The sequence below is a fragment of the Schistocerca americana genome, chromosome 3 (assembly GCF_021461395.2).
Source record: "Schistocerca americana isolate TAMUIC-IGC-003095 chromosome 3, iqSchAmer2.1, whole genome shotgun sequence".
Taxonomy (NCBI): Eukaryota; Metazoa; Arthropoda; class Insecta; order Orthoptera; family Acrididae; genus Schistocerca; species Schistocerca americana.
Window position 1 is genome coordinate 225700002 of NC_060121.1, and position 18680 is coordinate 225718681.

The 18680-nt window shown below is 38.2% G+C and overlaps 1 protein-coding gene across 1 annotated transcript in view; it reads left to right on the forward strand.

Annotated features, from left to right (window-relative positions):
* LOC124605638 (iduronate 2-sulfatase) overlaps positions 1-18680 on the forward strand; it is a 121126-nt gene that overhangs the window by 79194 nt on the left and 23252 nt on the right. Inside the window, exons 5-6 of the mRNA XM_047137457.1 lie at positions 4761-4898; positions 12428-12741. Of these exons, the coding sequence (XP_046993413.1) occupies positions 4761-4898; positions 12428-12741 (452 nt within the window). The remainder of the gene's footprint in view (positions 1-4760; positions 4899-12427; positions 12742-18680) is intronic.

An 18680-nucleotide genomic window follows, 5' to 3' on the forward strand; every position in this document is an offset into this window, starting at 1 on the left:
AGACAGCTGTTGATTGTGGATATTGATTCACAGACACTGTCCCTTTGACTGTTCAGAGATGTCACTAAACCCACCCAAAGATGTAAACAAGCATGCATGAGCAGCACCTATTAGATGGAGGGGTCCGACAGCCGATCGGTTCCAGCCATTCCACCAGGAAGGAGGTACATAGCTCGTGTTGTCTGTAGTTCATCCATGCCTAGATGGTCAATAGCACAGTTTGATCACATCCACAACATTACTTTGTGCCAGGAAGGGCTGTCAACAAGGGAAGTGTCCTGACGTCTCAGAGTGAACAAAAGTTGTGTTGTTCAGACATGGAGGAGATCCAGAGAGACAGGAACTGTTGATGACGTGCATCACTCTGGCAGCCCACCTAACCTAACCTAACCGAACCTAACTATATAATTCACAGTCGCTCTGTGTCACTTGAAGTTTATCAGGAGAATGGTATTTTTAAATTTCAGTATTTGTGCATTGTCAATTTGCACTGGCACATTTTATGAATTGTTTTAAGTATATTCACTATGCAGCACAATAATCAGGCCAACAACCATTTCTTACTCCACAACAATGCAGTCTGAATAAAACCAGTAATAACTATGACATGCTGGATAGCATGCATGATAGCATTAATTTTTCTTTTGTCAGGTATTGCTGGTGTAAGAAAAATGGTTGATTCTGTCATTATAAAGACACTTCACCTTATCATAACAACTACAAACAATAAACAAGGAAATGTTTTATTGACAAACTGCCTATTGGCTTCTGTCTCGGGTTCTTCGACCGACGTTCATCTAATGATTTTTCTCTCAGCCGAAGAACCCGAGACAGAAGCCAATAGGCAGTTTGTCAACAAGTGGCCACGAAAGCCTTAACAATTTTGTAAATGTTTTATTGTTACTAAAATAATATGCACTATTAAAAATAGTCATAACAACTGTGCTGCAGAAACTGTTATAAAATGGTGTATGTGTAAGCAATATTGCATTTCAATAAATTAAAGTTATGACTGGTGGAAGTCATCTGTAATGTAACATCAAGCACTGCCTTGATTTATATTCCTGTGCTTGTCGCCTTTGAAAGAATTACATATGTGATAATTAGTTTGTTGATACGAACTGCCCATTATTCAAAACCTTGTTTTTGTGTAGTTTAGGTTCTTTAATTTCTGGATGTTAGTACTACACAAGTGATCACATGCTAGATGGGAAGGGCTGTACAAACCACTGTTATCAGTGGTTCTTCATGCCATAAAAATGAGTAACTTCAAGATTTTGTTTTAAAAATACTTGTAATGTGAATTAGCAGCTAAAATTTTTACAGAGCGTTTTCTTCATTTTATTCTTCCTGCAGAAAAATTTCAGGGCAGGTTTCAACATGTCAGGATGGACCATTCCCTTGTTAGATCATATGAGAGTTTGTTTATAAAAACATTTCATTGTGATTCATTCATATTATTTAGGTTTTTAAGTTCTAAATCGCTTAGTGACGTTTGTTAATAGTCATTCCATGAGAAAAATTAAAATGATATATGTCAGTGAACCACCTTAAACAAATACTGGCAATACACCATTTTTATGAGAAGAGTGTTCCAGTAATGTTGTGACAAACTTCAAGGGATTGTAGAGGATGTCTTGAGGAACAAATTGAGGATAGGAAACATCACCCAATGATACTGGTGCCTGCCATTAGGCCATCCATATATCTGCAAATGTGACTGCGTGCTGAGGGATCATATGCAGAACATTTCGCAATATAGTTTGTTATTCAGTGATCATGACTGATTGCCGGAATTGCCGTTGGAGAATATGGAACTAGCTGCTGTATATACAGGAAATGTCTCCTGTGAATGCAAAGCTCTGTTTGTTTGTTGGATGATGTTTGCAGCATGGTACATATTAGAAATAATAAGAACTACTCTTTTGTCTCTTTTCTACGCTGTCTGACTTTTCTTTGTTGTCATTGTAACTTGTTATTTTTTGATGTTTCAGACACGGGTTTCCGTCTGCAGTTTATTCTTCTCCTGTAGAAGACCAAAACACATTGGAGATTTTATAGGGTTCAAGGAAAAAATAACCTGCAGATGGGAATCTGGGTCTGGAACTATCATCCAACAAGTCAACAGAGAATCACATTCATAGAAGACAAGGCCTTTCTATGCAGCAGCTAGCTCCATCTTCTCCACTGGCGACCATGCCAATCAGTCATGGTAACAAAATAACAAATAACACTGTGAGGCATTCTGCCTATGTTCATCAGCATACAAAGTCGTGTGTGCTGCCAAAGAGATGGCCTAATGGCAAGCACCAGTGTCTATAACTTCGGTGCTCTGTAGTGTTGTTAGATGATGTTTCCATACCTGGGTTCCTATTCTTGAGTTGTGCACCCTCTACAATCCCTCAAAGTTTGTTGCAACATTTCTGGGACACCCTGTACATTTTCATATAGAATTTTTATCTCTTGCACTCCTTTGTAGGGTTTTGAACACAGTTTTATACTGTGCTGAAAACATCTATAACAGGTTGTTGGTGAACATCAGGCAGAAAATAGAAAACCCCCCCAAAAAAGGGTGGAGGCAGAACAATTCATCATTATACTTAGACTCATCAACATAAGTTATATAGACATCTGATAGCAGTATGTTCTAACTAAATGTTTTGTTTGGAGCATTAGATTAAATAACAGCTGAATAGTGTAGGAGAAGGAGTAGAGGATTTTTTTTTCATATTAGCTCTTTTTCTCCTAATATAACATATGTAAAGTTATCAAGATGAAATTGCCATTATTATCAATGTGAGTAATTGAGCACTAGTCTTAAATTTTTGTTATGCTTCACAAAATTAGCCAGAAAGTGTTCCTTCCACCTGTTAAAATATAATATGTTCCACATTCCTGAAGTGTCTCCTTTATTATGTGATTTCTGAAACACAATGTGTGAATGAATAAGTGAATTCCAATATAGAAGTAGATGTAGAAGTTTATTGTCTCATTATATACGATTTCAAGCCATTGACTTAAAAGTACAGGAGACTCGTCAAAACACAAAAACTGTTTTACAATTTTCCTTATAATATCAGTAATATACAGTACTGAATAATTACTTAATTAAGCAGTTAATAATTTTTCTTCGAAAGTAGCAAACTTTTAACATTATCATTTATGATTTCTTCTACTGAATAGTAACATTTCTGAACTAGTTTCTCATATAAGGATTTCTTCAGTGTTTCTAAATTTATGCTGAGAAATTCTCTTCCTTTCAATTTGTTATAAATTTTCATACCCATATAATGTGGAGTTTGAGCATAAAGTTTTAAACGGTGCATAGGCAGTGTAAAGTTATTTTGATTTCTGGTGTTGTAATCATGTTGAAAATGATTTGCTACTAATAAATCAGGGTTACTATGTACAAAGATAATCAGCTCATATATGTATAGTGAAGGAACACTTAGTATACTCAGATTTTTTAAGAGTGGACGTCATGATTTTCTTCGCCCTACATTGTACATATTTCTAATGGTGGCTTTCTGAAGTTTTAGTATTTGACACATATTGTTTGAGGTACCTCAAAATACAATACCATACCTTGTTACTGACTCAAAGTAACTGTGATATACTACTTTTCTTATGCCCATACTGGTAGCATTGTACAATATTTTCATTGCATATGCTAGGCTATTTAATTTATTTGAAAGGTACTGTATTTGTGACCCCCATGATAGATTTTTATCTAGTTGCATTCCTAGGAATTTCACACACCCACCTTCCTGCAAATCCTGGTTTCTGTGACTGACCTGAATATCATTTAATTTTGCTTGTTTTGTTTTAAATTGCATTAACTGAGTCTTTTCCATGTTTAATTTTAACCCATTTAAATCAAACCAGGTATCTAAGTTTTCTAGAGAATTTAATACATTTCCCAGAAATGTAATGTTTGGATTTGAAATAAGTTTTTGGATCACTTTCAGATATCCAGCATCACGGTATATGTACAGCAGAGACAACTTGATACACGCGTGCACGCGCGCGCGCGCGCACACACACACACACACACACACACACACACACACACACACACACACACACACACACATTTGACCATTGTCTCTGGCTGCCAGGCTGCCAAGGCCAGACCAGGTCTGGCCTCGACAACCACAGACAGTGGATGTGTGTGAGAGCTGCATTTGCATATCTGTGTGTGTGTGTGTGTGTGTGTGTGTGTTTTGTCTAGTTCAGAAGAAGGCTTTTTGGCCAAATGCTTACTTGTTTAGCAGTCTTTTTGTTGAGCCTGTCTGCGGCTCTACATTTTCACTATGTAGTGGAACAGTTTACTGAAAAGTCTTAAATTGCTGGCCTGAGACACTACAGTTTTTCACAAAAAGACTGAACTAGATATATCGAGGGATGAAATGAAATCCTGTGATCATATCTATGAAAACAGTTGCAAGAAAGCTTCACTTCAGTTTAATGTCTTGATAATAATAATAATAATAATAATAATAATAATAATAATAATAATAATGAACCAACTGTTGCCAATGTAATAAACTTTAAGTTCTCATCCTCTTTTACAGCCTTTAAACATTGTTCTTTTGATTTCATACATGCATGTTAATAATTAACATTAGAAAAGCATGAATAATTAAAAAAACACAATAAGTTCTAAACAAAAGCTAATGAAATGTATAGTTAGTTACTTCAGTGTTCTGGTTTTTGTATATGTCAAAAGTAACAGCTGAACACGACTTCACATTTTACAGATGAGACATCAAAATTAATACGGCAGAGTTACTATGCAGCAACGTCATATATTGATGACCTTATTGGACAGTTGCTGAAAGAACTTAACTCCCATGATTGGAAAAACAATACAATTATCGTACTCACAGGAGATCATGGTAAATATAATTACACTTGTTAGTTAACTGCGACATAAACTTTATTTCATTCTTTTTCATCAGAGACCCTAGACTTGGGATGTAAATTCTGATTACCACTAAAAAACATAATAATTAAATAGGTTTTAAATTTTCCAATACTGTTATGTAGACAACTGATAGTAATCTCTCATATTTCCAAAGTTATGCAAATATTTTGTATCAAGCAGTAGATAAAGGTTCTTCATTAAGAGATTTATTAAACATTGTCTGTAAATTAATTAAAAATGTCTTAATGTTTGTTTTCCTGTTAGCTCTTATGTTAGTGTTTACAACCTTCTTTCAATCAGGTAGATTGCTTTTAGTTTTGTAGAGCAGCTGCATATTATTGCGGGAGCTGAAGGATATGGATAACTTAACAGAGTCGAATGAAATGAAAAGTAAAAAAGTAAATAAAAATTGCACAAGCATCCTGAGTATTACCTCACTTACTGTATGATACTACATTCACAGTGTTTGTGCATCTCCCTGACACACTCATGAGTTCAGCTGCTTTATTGATGGTTATTGTCAGAGTCCAAGTACATGGATTCCAACATCTAATGTCACCATCTCCCTCTTTCATTTCAGGTATTGTCTTCAATGACAGAAGCAATGGACATCATACAGTACTTCCTCTACTATAGCTACACTTGTACATTGTGAAGACCAAAGAGCATTACTGGCAGCTTAAAGTGTGTTGAGTTGTTGAGAAATGGGACACTGTTGGTTGAGACATCCAGTTCCCAATAAGCAGTATAACTCCAGGCAGCTGAGTGCCTAGGGGAATATGCCATATACAGGGTGATTCTGTGATGATGTTACAGACTTTCGTGGATGATGGAGAAGGGTAAATGTAACAGTGTGATATGAGGGACCCTGGTCTGGAAAAGACTGAGTCGAAAGTCATAACCAAAGTCATTCTAATATCTATGACACAGGAATATATGTACCACTGTTGCTGCTAAGATTGTAGGGTAGGCAACTTTCAGGGGCAGTAGTATGGACCAAAGCAAAGAAACAAGTCAACTAAAATGCATACCTCAAGAGCGATGAGCATTTTTTCATCTTTAATACTATGAGACACATCTCTTCTACTGCAAGTTCTTTGGTTACAATAGTTTTGGAGGAGGTAGTATGAACCAAAACAAGAAAAAAATGTCCAGTCAATATTGGCTCTGGAATGCAAACCTTGAGACCTATGAGTGCTTGTTCATGTTCACTATGGTGAAGCACATATCTTCCACTGAACACATGCCCATAGTTCCTAAGATATGCGTTGTGGAGCCCATATTTACCAGATTTTTTTTTTTTTTTTTGTTTTGGTCCATACTACCTCCTCCAAAAATTTGGAAACCAAAGAGATTGCGAGATGTGTTTCACAGCATTGAAGTTGAACTAGCACTTGAGGTATGCATTTTAGAGCTCACATTTACTAGACTTTTTGTCTTGTTTTTGTCGTTGCTACCACATCTGGAAGTTGCCCAACTTACAATCTTAGTAGCAAGAGTACCAAGATGTGTGTTCCACTGTTAAAAGTATCAGGACAATTTTTGCATATAATTTTCATCTTGGTCATTTCCTAACTAGGGTCCCTTACCTCAAATTGATACATTTATCCTTCACACATCATCCCTGAAAGTTTGTAGCAGCACCACAGAATCACCCCATATAACATTCTTACATATATTTCATAGTAAATGTCATTAAATTCAGTACCAGTAACCCTTCTCTCTGTTTTGGGATTTAAATGCTATAAACATTTAATTTCATCCAGAATAGAGGTATGGGAACAAAAATCTCATATTTTAATTAATAAAATTCAGAGGACACTAAAGACAGTTTGGTGTTTATCTTCTCTGTATTTTATACCTTTTTTTTCACAAATACGGTAGTACCTAACCTTGAATAGTAATTTCTCAATCACATTTATATTAATACTGCATATGACAAAGTATCTATAGAGTTTCAGGTACTAACAGTTATATGAAAAAGATGGATAACCACTCATCACAGAGAGAAGGTACCGAGTGGTGGGCAGGCACATTGAAAAAACCAAAACCTCCTTGGCTGCCCTTCCTCTACCTGCCTATTGCCTTACCTGCTTCCTCTCCAGTCCTACACATCCCTTCTCCATCATTAACTCACCTGTGTGGTACTCTCTGTTGCCCCACCAAGCACAGCATCCGTTTGTTGCACCTAGTAGCCTACTATATTGTCCCCATCATGTTCCTACACACTCCCACAGGCAGAACTAGCATCTTCCTTCACCCTGCCCTGCAAGCCCTCCCTCTTCTCCTCTCACTCCTCATTCTGCCCCACAACAGAGGCATGTTTTCAATGTGTCTGTCTGCCAATGAACACCTCCTCAGTGTGGTGAGTAGCAAACTCTTGTTGTTGTTGTTGTCATCAGTCCAAAGACTGGTTTGATGCAGCTCTCCAAGCTACCAAACTGCTCTATCCTGTGCAAAACTCTTCATCTCTGAATAACTGCTGCAGCCTACATCCTTCTGAATCTGCTTACTGTGTTCATTTCTTGACCTCTTCCTATAATTTTGAGCTCCCCACACTTTCCTCCAACACTAAATTGGTGGTCCCTTGATGTCTCAGATTGTGTCCTGTCAACCGATCCCATCTTCTAGTCAGGTTGTGCCACAATTTTCTTTTCTCCCCAATCCTGTGTAGTATTTCTTCACTAGTTATGTGATCTGCCCATCTAATCTTCAGCATTCTTCTGTAGCTCCACACTTCAAAAGCTTCCATTCTCTTTTTGTATAAACTGTTTATTGTCCACGCTTCACTTCCATACATTGCTACACTCAATACAAATACTTTCAGAAAAGACTTATGAACATTTAAAACTATAATCAACATTAACAAATTTCTCTTCTTCAGAAATGTTTTTCTTGATACTGCCAGTCTACATTTTATATCCCCTCTACTTTGACCATCATCAGTTATTTTGCTCCCCTTATAACAAAACTCATCTACTACTTTAAGTGTCTCAATTCCTAATCCAGTTCCTTCAGCATTGCCTCTACTTTGACCATCATCAGTTATTTTGCTCCCCTTATAACAAAACTCATCTACTACTTTAAGTGCCTCAATTCCTAATCCAGTTCCTTCAGCATTGCCTGTTTTAATTCGACTACATTCAATTATCCTTGTTTTGCTTTTGTTGATGCTCTTCTGACACCCTCCTTTCAATACCGGTCTATTACTTTCAACTGTTCTTCTAAGTCCTTTGTTGTTTCTGTCAGAATTACAATGTCATCAGCAAACCTCAAAGTTTTTATTTCTTCTCTCTGGACTTTAATACCTACTCCAAATTTTTCTTTGGTGTCCTTTACTGCTAGACCAATGTAGAGTTTGAATAACATCAGGAATAGTCTACAACTCTGCCTATCTCTCTTCTCAACCACTGCTTCCCTTTCATGCCCACTTGACTCATAGCTACCATCTGGTTTCTGTACAAGTTGTAAACAGCCTTTTGTTCCTTGTATTTTACCCCTACTTCCTTCAGAATTCTAAAGAGAGTATTCTAGTTAACAATGTCAAAAGCTTTCTCTAAGTCCACAGATGCTATAAATGTAAGTTTGCTTTTCCATAAGCTATCTTCTAAGAAAGATCATAGGGTCAGTATTGCCTTATGTGTTCTTACATTCTTATGGAATCCAAACTGATCTTTCCCGAGGTTGGCTTCTACCAGTTTTTGCTTTCTTCTGTAAAGAATTCATGTTAGTATTTTGCAACTATGGCTTATTATACTGATAGTTTGGTAATATTCATGCTGTATCCTGCTACTAGTGTGTGTAAGTGTAAGTGCATCAAGTGGAGTGTCACCGTGCATGTGTACTTACATCAACTGCCAACTGTATCAGTGTGGGCCAGCCACTAGAGGCCACCTGTAGGAAATGTGCATATGGCATGGTCTCTGCTGTGCCGTCTACCGGCGACTCACACCTATATACTTGTGGAGCAGCACTGACTCACTCTCACTATGTTCTTTTAGTTTGTACTGCTCACATCAGTTGTTCTGGGTATCGCTTATGCTGCACCTCCTGTATGATTGTTTTGTCTTGTTATGTGTGAAGTCATGAGAGGCTATTTCCATTATTAATCAAAGGTTTATGAGTAAAGCCACATTTTTGTTACTTGGATTGGTTTTGCGTGTTACTTGGTTACTACAATTCACACTTTTTAGCACCTGCTTTCTTTGGAATGGAAATTATAGTATTCTTCTTCAAGTCTGAATGTATATCACCTTCCTCTTACATTTGCACACCAGATGGAAGAGTTCTGTCATGGCTGCCTCTCCCATTGCTATCATTAGTTGTGATGGAGTATGCAATGCTCTGTCAAATCCATCTTGCAGTATCACATCTCCCACCTTCAAGTAAATTTCCCTTGTACAGACCCTCTATATACTCCTTACACCTTTCAATGTCCCTTTCTTTGATTAGGACTGGTCATCCATCTGAGCTTATTCATACAGCTGCTTCTCTGTTCTACAAAGGCCTCTTTAATTTTACTGTAGGTGTTATCCATCTTTCTCCCAGTGATATATGTTTCTAAATCTTTATAGTTGTCCTCTAGCCATTCCTACTTAGCCATTTTGCACTTCCTGTCAATCTCTCTCTCTCTCTCTCTCTCTCTCTCTCTCTTTAGATGTTTGTATTCCTTTTTGCCTGCTTTATTTATGATTTTTATATTTTCTCCTTTCATCAATTAAATTCAATATTTCCTGTGTTATCGAAGGACTTCTACCAGACCTTGTCTGTTTACCTATTTGAGGATCTGCTGCCTTCACTGTTTAATCTCTCAGAGCTACCCATTCATCTTCTGCTGTATTCCTTTCCCCTGTTGTTGTCAATCATTGCCTAATGCTCCCTCTGAAACTATCAACAACCTCTGGTTCTTTCACTTATCCAGGTCCCATCTCCTTAAATCTTACCTTTATGTAACTTCTTCATTTTTAATCTACAGCTCATAGCCAATAAATTGTGGTCATAGTCCACATCTGCCCCTGGGAATGTCTTACAATTTAATATCTGGTTCCGGTTCTGTTAACAAACTATCCTTTTTACATTGTTGTCATTTCTTTCCAGATTTTCTATTGTTTGATTTTCATATAATTGTGAATTAAAGCTTCTGTAAAGCAGTTTATGATGAATTGTGGATAAGAAAGCAGACGCACCTGATCTTCATAATTGGTCTAATAGAACTGAAGTCAATGAAGAAGGAAGGCAGGCACAGATGAATTATGATCACATCTATGAGCATGTAGTCTTAGGTTGAAGTTACTCATTCATATTCACATTAATACTAGGGCCATTCAAAAAGAAATGTGCCAGAGGATGTAAAATGAAAACTGTTGAAGGGATCATAATGCATTTGTCTATGAAAGAAGTTTTAGCCCCTATAGGAGCACTGAGGCCCCAAACTCGCCACTTGATGGACATAGGCACACAACCACATGAGAACAGAGTAAGCATGTGCAAAACAACCATCCACTATACTCAGTAATGCTGAAAACAGAACAGTGGAGGCTTTAAAAGAAGAGCAAAGATGTGCAGACAACAGAAATTCATCAAAGAATGGGACAAGTGTATGAAGAGCATGACACGTCCATTGCAAGGATCAAGGTGTTGCACCAGCGATTCAAGGAAGGACAGACATTGTTAGCAGTGACGCATTATTTGTAATTCCAGCATTGCTTAGCAAGTGGATGCTCACTTTGTGGAAGAGCAACAGGTTACAATGACACATTGTGCATTGGAATTTCAGTGGGTCTTTGGTACCTTCTGTGTTCTTGTGCTATTCTTCAATTACTGTCCATTCCCTGTATTCCTTCCATTGATAGGACATTCACTACACACCTTTGCTATCCTTTTGAATCCTGCATTTCTCTGTTTTCAGTATGACTGAGTGCAGTGGATGGTTGATCTGCAAATGTGCTTGCTCTGCCATCAGATGGATGTGCTTCCTTGTTCCCCAGACACTGAGTGAGTCTGTGTCCCTAGCACTCTTATAAGGACTGCATCTTCTTCCATAGGCTATGACATTACAATCCCTTCAATAGTTTTCATTTTACATACTCTGCTGCTCTAATGTGCTCTGGGAGTGTTGTGCTATTAAATGTGAGATTGAAAGTGTCAATTTTTAGTAGTTCCTGTGTAACATTTTTCATCATATTTTGTACATCAGTCATGTATTCTTGAGCCCTCTCATCTTTCATTTCTTCTTTTAGAATGTCTGTAATATATGGGAATGATAGAATCCCTCTTTTGCATTCTGTTGATGTACATTCTGATGGCTCATACTGAGAATGTTGCTATGGCAGTAAAGAGAGAGAGAGAGAGAGAGAGAGAGAGAGAGAGAGAGGTGTGGAAACAATGGTTAGAAGAAGGTTATGTGCAGCACCAAGTGGGTAGTGGAGTACACAATGAGACCACCGTTTGGAGTGGCCACTATCTCTTCTGTATGGCTGTAACAGGCCGTAAAGCTTTGTGAACAGTGTTGGTTCGGTGTTGGAACACTTCCACTAGTGTAAACCAGTATGCGTTGATGGTTCAGTGCTTTCTAAATGACTTCGGACTGGAGGTACACACATTGTTGTTTCAGCTTCCATTGACAAGAAGTTACAAATGCAGCAGCCTGCTGTGGGTATGAAAACATCATAAGTGGTTTGCCACGTGGCATGATGTAGGTTTTTCAAATGAGTCCCACTTCAAACTGCCCTATAACAATGGCTGCAAATGAGTTAGATACTTCTATGGTTATTGCAATCTGGTTGCTTGTGTTGTTGTCCAACAAAGTCAACAGACCTGAAGTGTTGATGAGTGACACCATTGATCTTGAGTGTTACCTACTGAGAGAAATCTGAACAATAAATACTATGATATGAACACTGCAGAGCCCAAGGTACAGACTTTCATTCAGGCAACTCCACATGCTGTCTATCTGCAAAGGAACGCCTGGCTTAATATGAAAAAGAATGTACAAAGTCTTTTTGAAGGTCAGCGCATACCATTGCTCCCTTAACCTGCACATTCAGCCAAAGATCATGACTGGTGCATTATTTTTTCTTCATAGTTCTTCAGCAACCACACCTGATGTTTTGTGTTCTTGAGCAAAACATTTGTGGAGGGAGATTCCCAAGTAACAGAATCTTTTGAACCAATGCCACAATGTTTAGAGGCTGTGGTTGTAGCATATGGAAACCTCATACCATACCAGAATCTCAAAGACAGAGTTTACATTTATTTCTTTAACGTTAATTATTTATAAACAAGTGTCTAATTGTTTTTGTATTGTCATGAACTGATGTAAAGTTCACAGAAGGCCAATGTAGTCTCATTGGTGTGGCAATTTTCACAAACATCAGTGTACTTTCATTAGCTCTTACTTACATTCCATATAATGTTTTCACTGTTAAATTAGCAAGTGATTTCTTTAAATTTCTTTAAATTATTTTGTATATTTATAGTGTGCTTCTAATTGGTATTTAGGATGGTCTCTTGGAGAACATGGGGAATGGTCAAAATACAGTAACTTTGAAGTATCAGTACGAGTTCCATTAATTATTCATGTTCCTGGTATCACTGATGTTCCTGATTATGTGAAAACAAATGAAGTACCAAGCAGCAGTGTACACCCAAGCATCAGTAATGCCATTGTGGAACTAGTGGACATATTTCCAACACTTGTGGAATTGTCGGAAGCTGGTGACCTTCTGCAGCAATGTCCTGACACAGAAAGACAACCTACACTCTGTACCGAAGGTGTGAGCCTTGCTCCCCTTATCTACAAAGCAGGTTGGAAGGTAAGAAAATCTGATACTGTTTCATTATTTTATATCAATTTGAAATGATATTACACACTGATGTTACTAATAAATACTCTTTCATAGTATTAATATACACAGTCATTTGTTATTTTAGTGAGTATTTTTTTTTTAATTTTTGTGTGAGAATCACATGTATTTAAGTGTACTGCAGGAGCTTTTAAATCTGTGAAGCAGTTTAGATATGTAGCACTTCTCTTAGAACTATCTACTGCCCTACAAGACACTCTATTACAAACACAGTATCTACAGAGCTTCTCAACAAATTGAACTTCAGCAAGGGAATTATGTCATGCAGAGACTTAATGGGATTGGAGATCAAAGAGTTGAAGATGAATGAGAAGAAAAATGTGTTGTTAAAATATGAAACATATTGAAGTAGGTGAATTGTAAGCATGAGGAAACAGCTAGGTTTATATTCACATTCAAAATACCAGTCTTACCAGACTATTTCAAAGCTACATTTACTCTTCTTAAGGTGAGACCTTGTATGCCAAATCCTATGAGTTATTGCATAAGCCAACACTAGGAGCACACCACTGTAAACTGTTAAGGTCACACACCTTACAAACCTGTTACCCCACGTTCATCATCACTGATCTGCATGAACTACAATGGGTATCTTGCTGTCTGGTGTCAGGGTGTCACAAATTTAATCCCATATGCTGAAGTGAAACAACCTGTCAGGCCAGTATTTGTAGTGCCATTTGTTGCTGTGACTAATAATTTAGAGACAAGGAAGCTCTCTACTGGAACAACATTAATGCTCCTGCCAAGAAACATCTATGGTAAAAATGGCCATGTATATCAAATTATCTGCAAAAGCACAAGACAGCAATAAATTAAAGACCACTACATCTTCCACACAGAGAAATATGGAAAACCAAGCCACAGCATCTCAAACAGGTGAACTGCCTATTTCAAAGCTGAAACAAAAACCTGAAAAGTGTCACAGAACCAGAAGAACTCACCTGAAACCATCACACAATGCTTACATATCAGATGTTGTTCTTTCAGCAGTGTCAATGGAATCAAGACCTCATCTGTAGCCAGATGGTTAGAATCACTGCCTGCTGTGCAGAAGGACCCAGTTTTGATTCCCAAAACCTCCTTGGATTGTTCTGAGGTAGGGAGGTTTGGAATGGGGCCCACACAGTCTCCTGATGACAAATGACAAGCTGTTTGAATAAAGAGGTAGCACCCTTATCAGGATTCATCTAATGGCAATAATGTCTGTAAGGACTGATGACATGCTGATCATGTGTCCCAAAATCATAGATTGGTCATTGTACTGCACTGTAGACAGCAGTCAGCCAGTCAGAACAGGCCTAATATGTGAGTGGCATTTACATTTATAAAGGAACCAACAATCCTTTCATCCTAACGTCCAATCACTGTAGTGCAATGTAGTCAAAAGACAAAGAAAAACCTCACCACCAAAATGGCTCCCACACTACAGTTGGATTAATATTATCACAAACTCTTCCATATGAAGTGTGATGTAGTGATTAGATTTTCTGGCTGGTGTGCTGTGAGTTGCCAGTTCAAGCTTGAACAGCAGCAATTATTTTTTATTTAGGCTCTGTCATTTCTAGAAGGGTCTCAGAATTTCTTATGTTTGTGATATTTGTATATTCTAAAATATTCTGTGTTTGTCTAAATGGCAGCACTCTCCATCCAGGAGTTTAGTTCTGTTATGGCAGTATGTTGATATTGGTAATATATGTGTTTTCAAGTGCTAAGTGTTATACATCAATGAAGACCCACTTTTCAGATTTGGACTCAATTCTTGTTATGTTGTGGCAGTGGAAACACTGGCCACAGGAAAACAACTACATCACCACGGCTCCAATTAGACATTGAGACACTGTAAAAACTGTTGCCTACATGTACATAAACTGGAATACAAGATTTACATCATTCCCTAGTTCTGTACATTCAGGAAACCAATGGATTCCAAAATAGCAACAAGTCATTTGGACATCAGGCATCCACCATTGTTGCCTGGAGATGCTGGTCAGGATCCGACAAGATTCTGAAACAGTTCAGCCAAGTTACCAAGTACAACAGTTGAGATGACATGATATAGTTGTCCAGCACTGGTTTGAGGTAAAAGAAGAGAAGCTCAGTAGTTTTGAGGAACTCCAAGCCAAACTAAAGAAAACATTTGTTGACAATCAGCAGCAAGCAGAAGACACAACATCATGCAGAAACAACACAGTCCTAAATGCAAAATGTTTTGGCCCTATGTCACACTGTGAATTCTAATATGACAGGAATCAAGAAGTAGTATTGGTTCTTAGCACCGACCTCCTCTGCCAGTTGACTGCACCAGAAGGAATGGACTCGGCTAGCTCGGATTTCATCTATGGGTCATGATTAGTCTGCAGTTCACACTTAAGAGCCTGGCAGAGGGTTCATTAAACACCTTTCACATTATTTCTCTACCACTGCATTCTCAAACAGTGCATGGGAAAATCAAACACTTAAATCTTTCCATGCAAGCCCTGCTTTCTCTTATTTTATTATGATGGTTTTTTTCTCTCTATATAAGTGGGTGTCAACAAAGTTGTAGGCTAAAATTTCATGATAACATCTTACTGTATCAAAAACCACCTCTGTTTTAATCATTGCCACCCCAATTCATGTATCATATCCATGGTGCTGCCTCTCTTATATCACAAGAGTACAAAATGAGTTGCCCTTCTTCAGTGTCCTCTATAACTCCCATCTGGTAAGGATCTCATATTGCACAGGAACCCGCTAGCAGAGGACAAGCAAGCGTAGTGTAAGCAGCCTCTTTAGTGGACATGTTGCATCCTTGAAGTGTCATGCCAATAAAACACAGTCTTTGGTCTGCCTTCCCTGCAACATTGCCTGTGTGATCATTCCAATCAAAGTTGTTCATAATTGCTATTCCTAGGCATTTAGCTGAACTGAGAGCCTTTAGATTTATGTGATTTATTGTGTAACTGACATTTAATGGTTTCCTATTAGTACTCATGAGAATAAGCTCACACTTTGTATTATTTAGAGTCAATTGCTACTTTTTGAACCTTGTAGATAGCTTGTCTAAATCATTTTGCAGTTGGTTTGGATCTTCTGATGGCTTTATTAGATGATAAATGACAGCATCATCAGCAAACAATCTAAGAGGGTTGTTCATATTGTCACCTAAATAATTTATATAGATTAGAAATAGCAGACAGCGTATAAAACTTCCTTGGGGAACTCCAAATATCATTTCTTTTTTATTTGATGACTTTGCCTCAATTACTACCTTTCTGTCCGCCCCGGTAGCTGAGTGGTCAGCGTGACAGACTGTCAATCCAAAGGGCCCGGGTTCGATTCCCGGCTGGGTCGGAAATTTTCTCCGCTCAGGGACTGGGTGTTGTGTTGTCCTAATCATCATCATTTCATCCCCATCGACACGCAGGTCGCCGAAGTGGCGTCAAATCGAAAGACCTGCACCAGGCGAACTGTCTACCCGACGGGAGGCCCTAGCCACACGACATTTCCATTTTTTTTTACTACCTTTCTGACAGAAAATCACAAATCCAGTCAAACAGCTCAGATGATACAGTGCAGCAGTAAAATGACATTGCAGCATCCAACCAAAGCAGGTACAACAACTCCTTTACTCCTTTGTCAAGCATAGTGCTTTGTCAAGCACAGAAGACCAGAAATTTGGAGGACAGAGCACAACAAGTCAATATGATTTCACTATGGATGCCTTTCACACAATGTACCCAACTCCATAGAAAGGAGACAAGTTTTCAACAACTACTATGTCACAAGATGTCAGCCATCACACCAGTTCTACTCATGCCAGTCAACTGCAAATGATTATAGTTGACCTTTGGGATGAAGCCCACTGCTGTACCATGGATGAAGTCTCTCTCCACCATGCCATAAATATTCCCCATCACCGTACAAAGATATCAGCCACTCACCTAACCACTGAAGGCAGGAAAACAAAGTGAGGCAACCATTTATGGGGGTGAGGCTACCACAGATGAAAATCCTCCATGGATGACAATTACCAAGATGCAAGGAAATCTCATTGATGTCATATTGACAGCCAACCTGTCCAGGCACTGGCTGATTCAGTGTATTCTTTTTCTATGGTAATAATAGAAGCTCAAGAAATGAATTAAAATTTGTGCCACAGCAGGGGGATGAACCCAGGTCTCCTTGCTTACTAGGCAGGTGTATTAGCCACCACAGCAGATAGCTAACACAACTGCATGGGCACCCTAGTCCAATACCTTCCCGTCAACCCACTTAAATTCATGTATTACTTTCCATTCCTCAGATTGTTGCTATTGCCAAGGCTCTCCGGTATTGGAATAGCACCCCAGCATTGGACGTAACAGGTGGTCTATATATCTGATATAATTAAATTTTCCTTGATACATTTGAGTCTCATTTTTGTCTATGAGAATGATAGAAGCTCAAGAAATTAATTCAAATATGTGCTGTTGATGAAAAATCATGCTCCATTATCACTACAGACACACAGGAGGATGCTACTAATGAACTGCCAACAGGCTCTGACCTGGCTGAGGAACAAAGTTGCTGAATGTTATCTGCTCTGTGTCAGTTTTTAGATGCTTTCAAATCCAGAGTGGAGAAAAGACTGACCAAGCAGTCCTAGGTAAAACAACATACAAACATGGTGATCATCCACCAATTACCCAGCACTTATGTAGGGTTCCACCAGTTCGGTGACTGATAATCCAGGAAGAAGTGGATGAGATGCTGCAAGATGACATCATTGAACTTACAGAGAGTCCTTGGTCACCTCCTGTGGTGCTTGTGAATGATAAGGATGGCACATGGCACTACAGCATTGATAACAATGATTGAACTTCACAAAAAGGAATGTCTATGCAACATAAACTGATGAAAGGAGTAAAATATTTCCAAAATATAGGCTACTGGCAAGAATGACTCGCAAAAGAGCTTCACAGTTTCTGAAGGCCTCTATGAGTTCATAGTTCTGGTGTTTAGACTATTAACAGCTCCAAGCACCTTTGAACATATGATGTGCAACTTGCTTTGACATACAAATGGACTTCATTGTCTGGATAATGATGTTATTTTTCAAAGACACTTGAGGTACATTTAAGCTACCTGACAATGTGTTGAGTGTGTTCAAACCATAAGCCTCCATCAGAATCTCAAAAAGTGCCTCTTCACTGTCCAAGTAATAAGACTCATGGGACATCTAATAAATGGAGATGCAATCCGTCCAGATACAGAGAAAATAAGAGCAATTTTTGACTCCTTGGCACATTTGTGATGTGAGAAGTTTCCTCTGAATGTGTTTGACTACTGGTGTTTCATAAATGACTTTTATATCAAATCACTTCCCTTGGAAGAACTACTGCAGGGAGACTCCATACTTTCCTGAAACAAGGTGCAAGGAAGATCTTTCTTTATCCTTAAAGAAACTATAACATCTTCTTGTATGACAAGATTGCTGAGACAGAACTTGACACTGATGTTAGTGGTAAATGGATAGATCCAATTCTAGTACAAAATCAGGAACATGCTGAAAATGTGATGCTTATGTTTCCAAAGTACTCTCCTAATCTGAGAGGAATTATACTGTAACTGAGAAAGAGTGCCTTGCAGTTGCTTGGACCATCAACAAGTTCTTGCTGTATTTATTTGGCAAACCACCATTCTGACAGATCATCATTCTTTATGCTGGCTGACTAGCCTGAAGGATCTGTCTGGTTGAATGGTGAGATGGACACTGAGCCTTCAGGAGTAATATGTAATAGTGGTATACAAAAATGGATGCAAATAATAATGATGCCTATTGCCTTTCAAGGAATCCTGTGATGGTACACAATTGCATGGATAAAAATATGAGTCATTGTTGCATTATATGACAGTAATGCTAATTG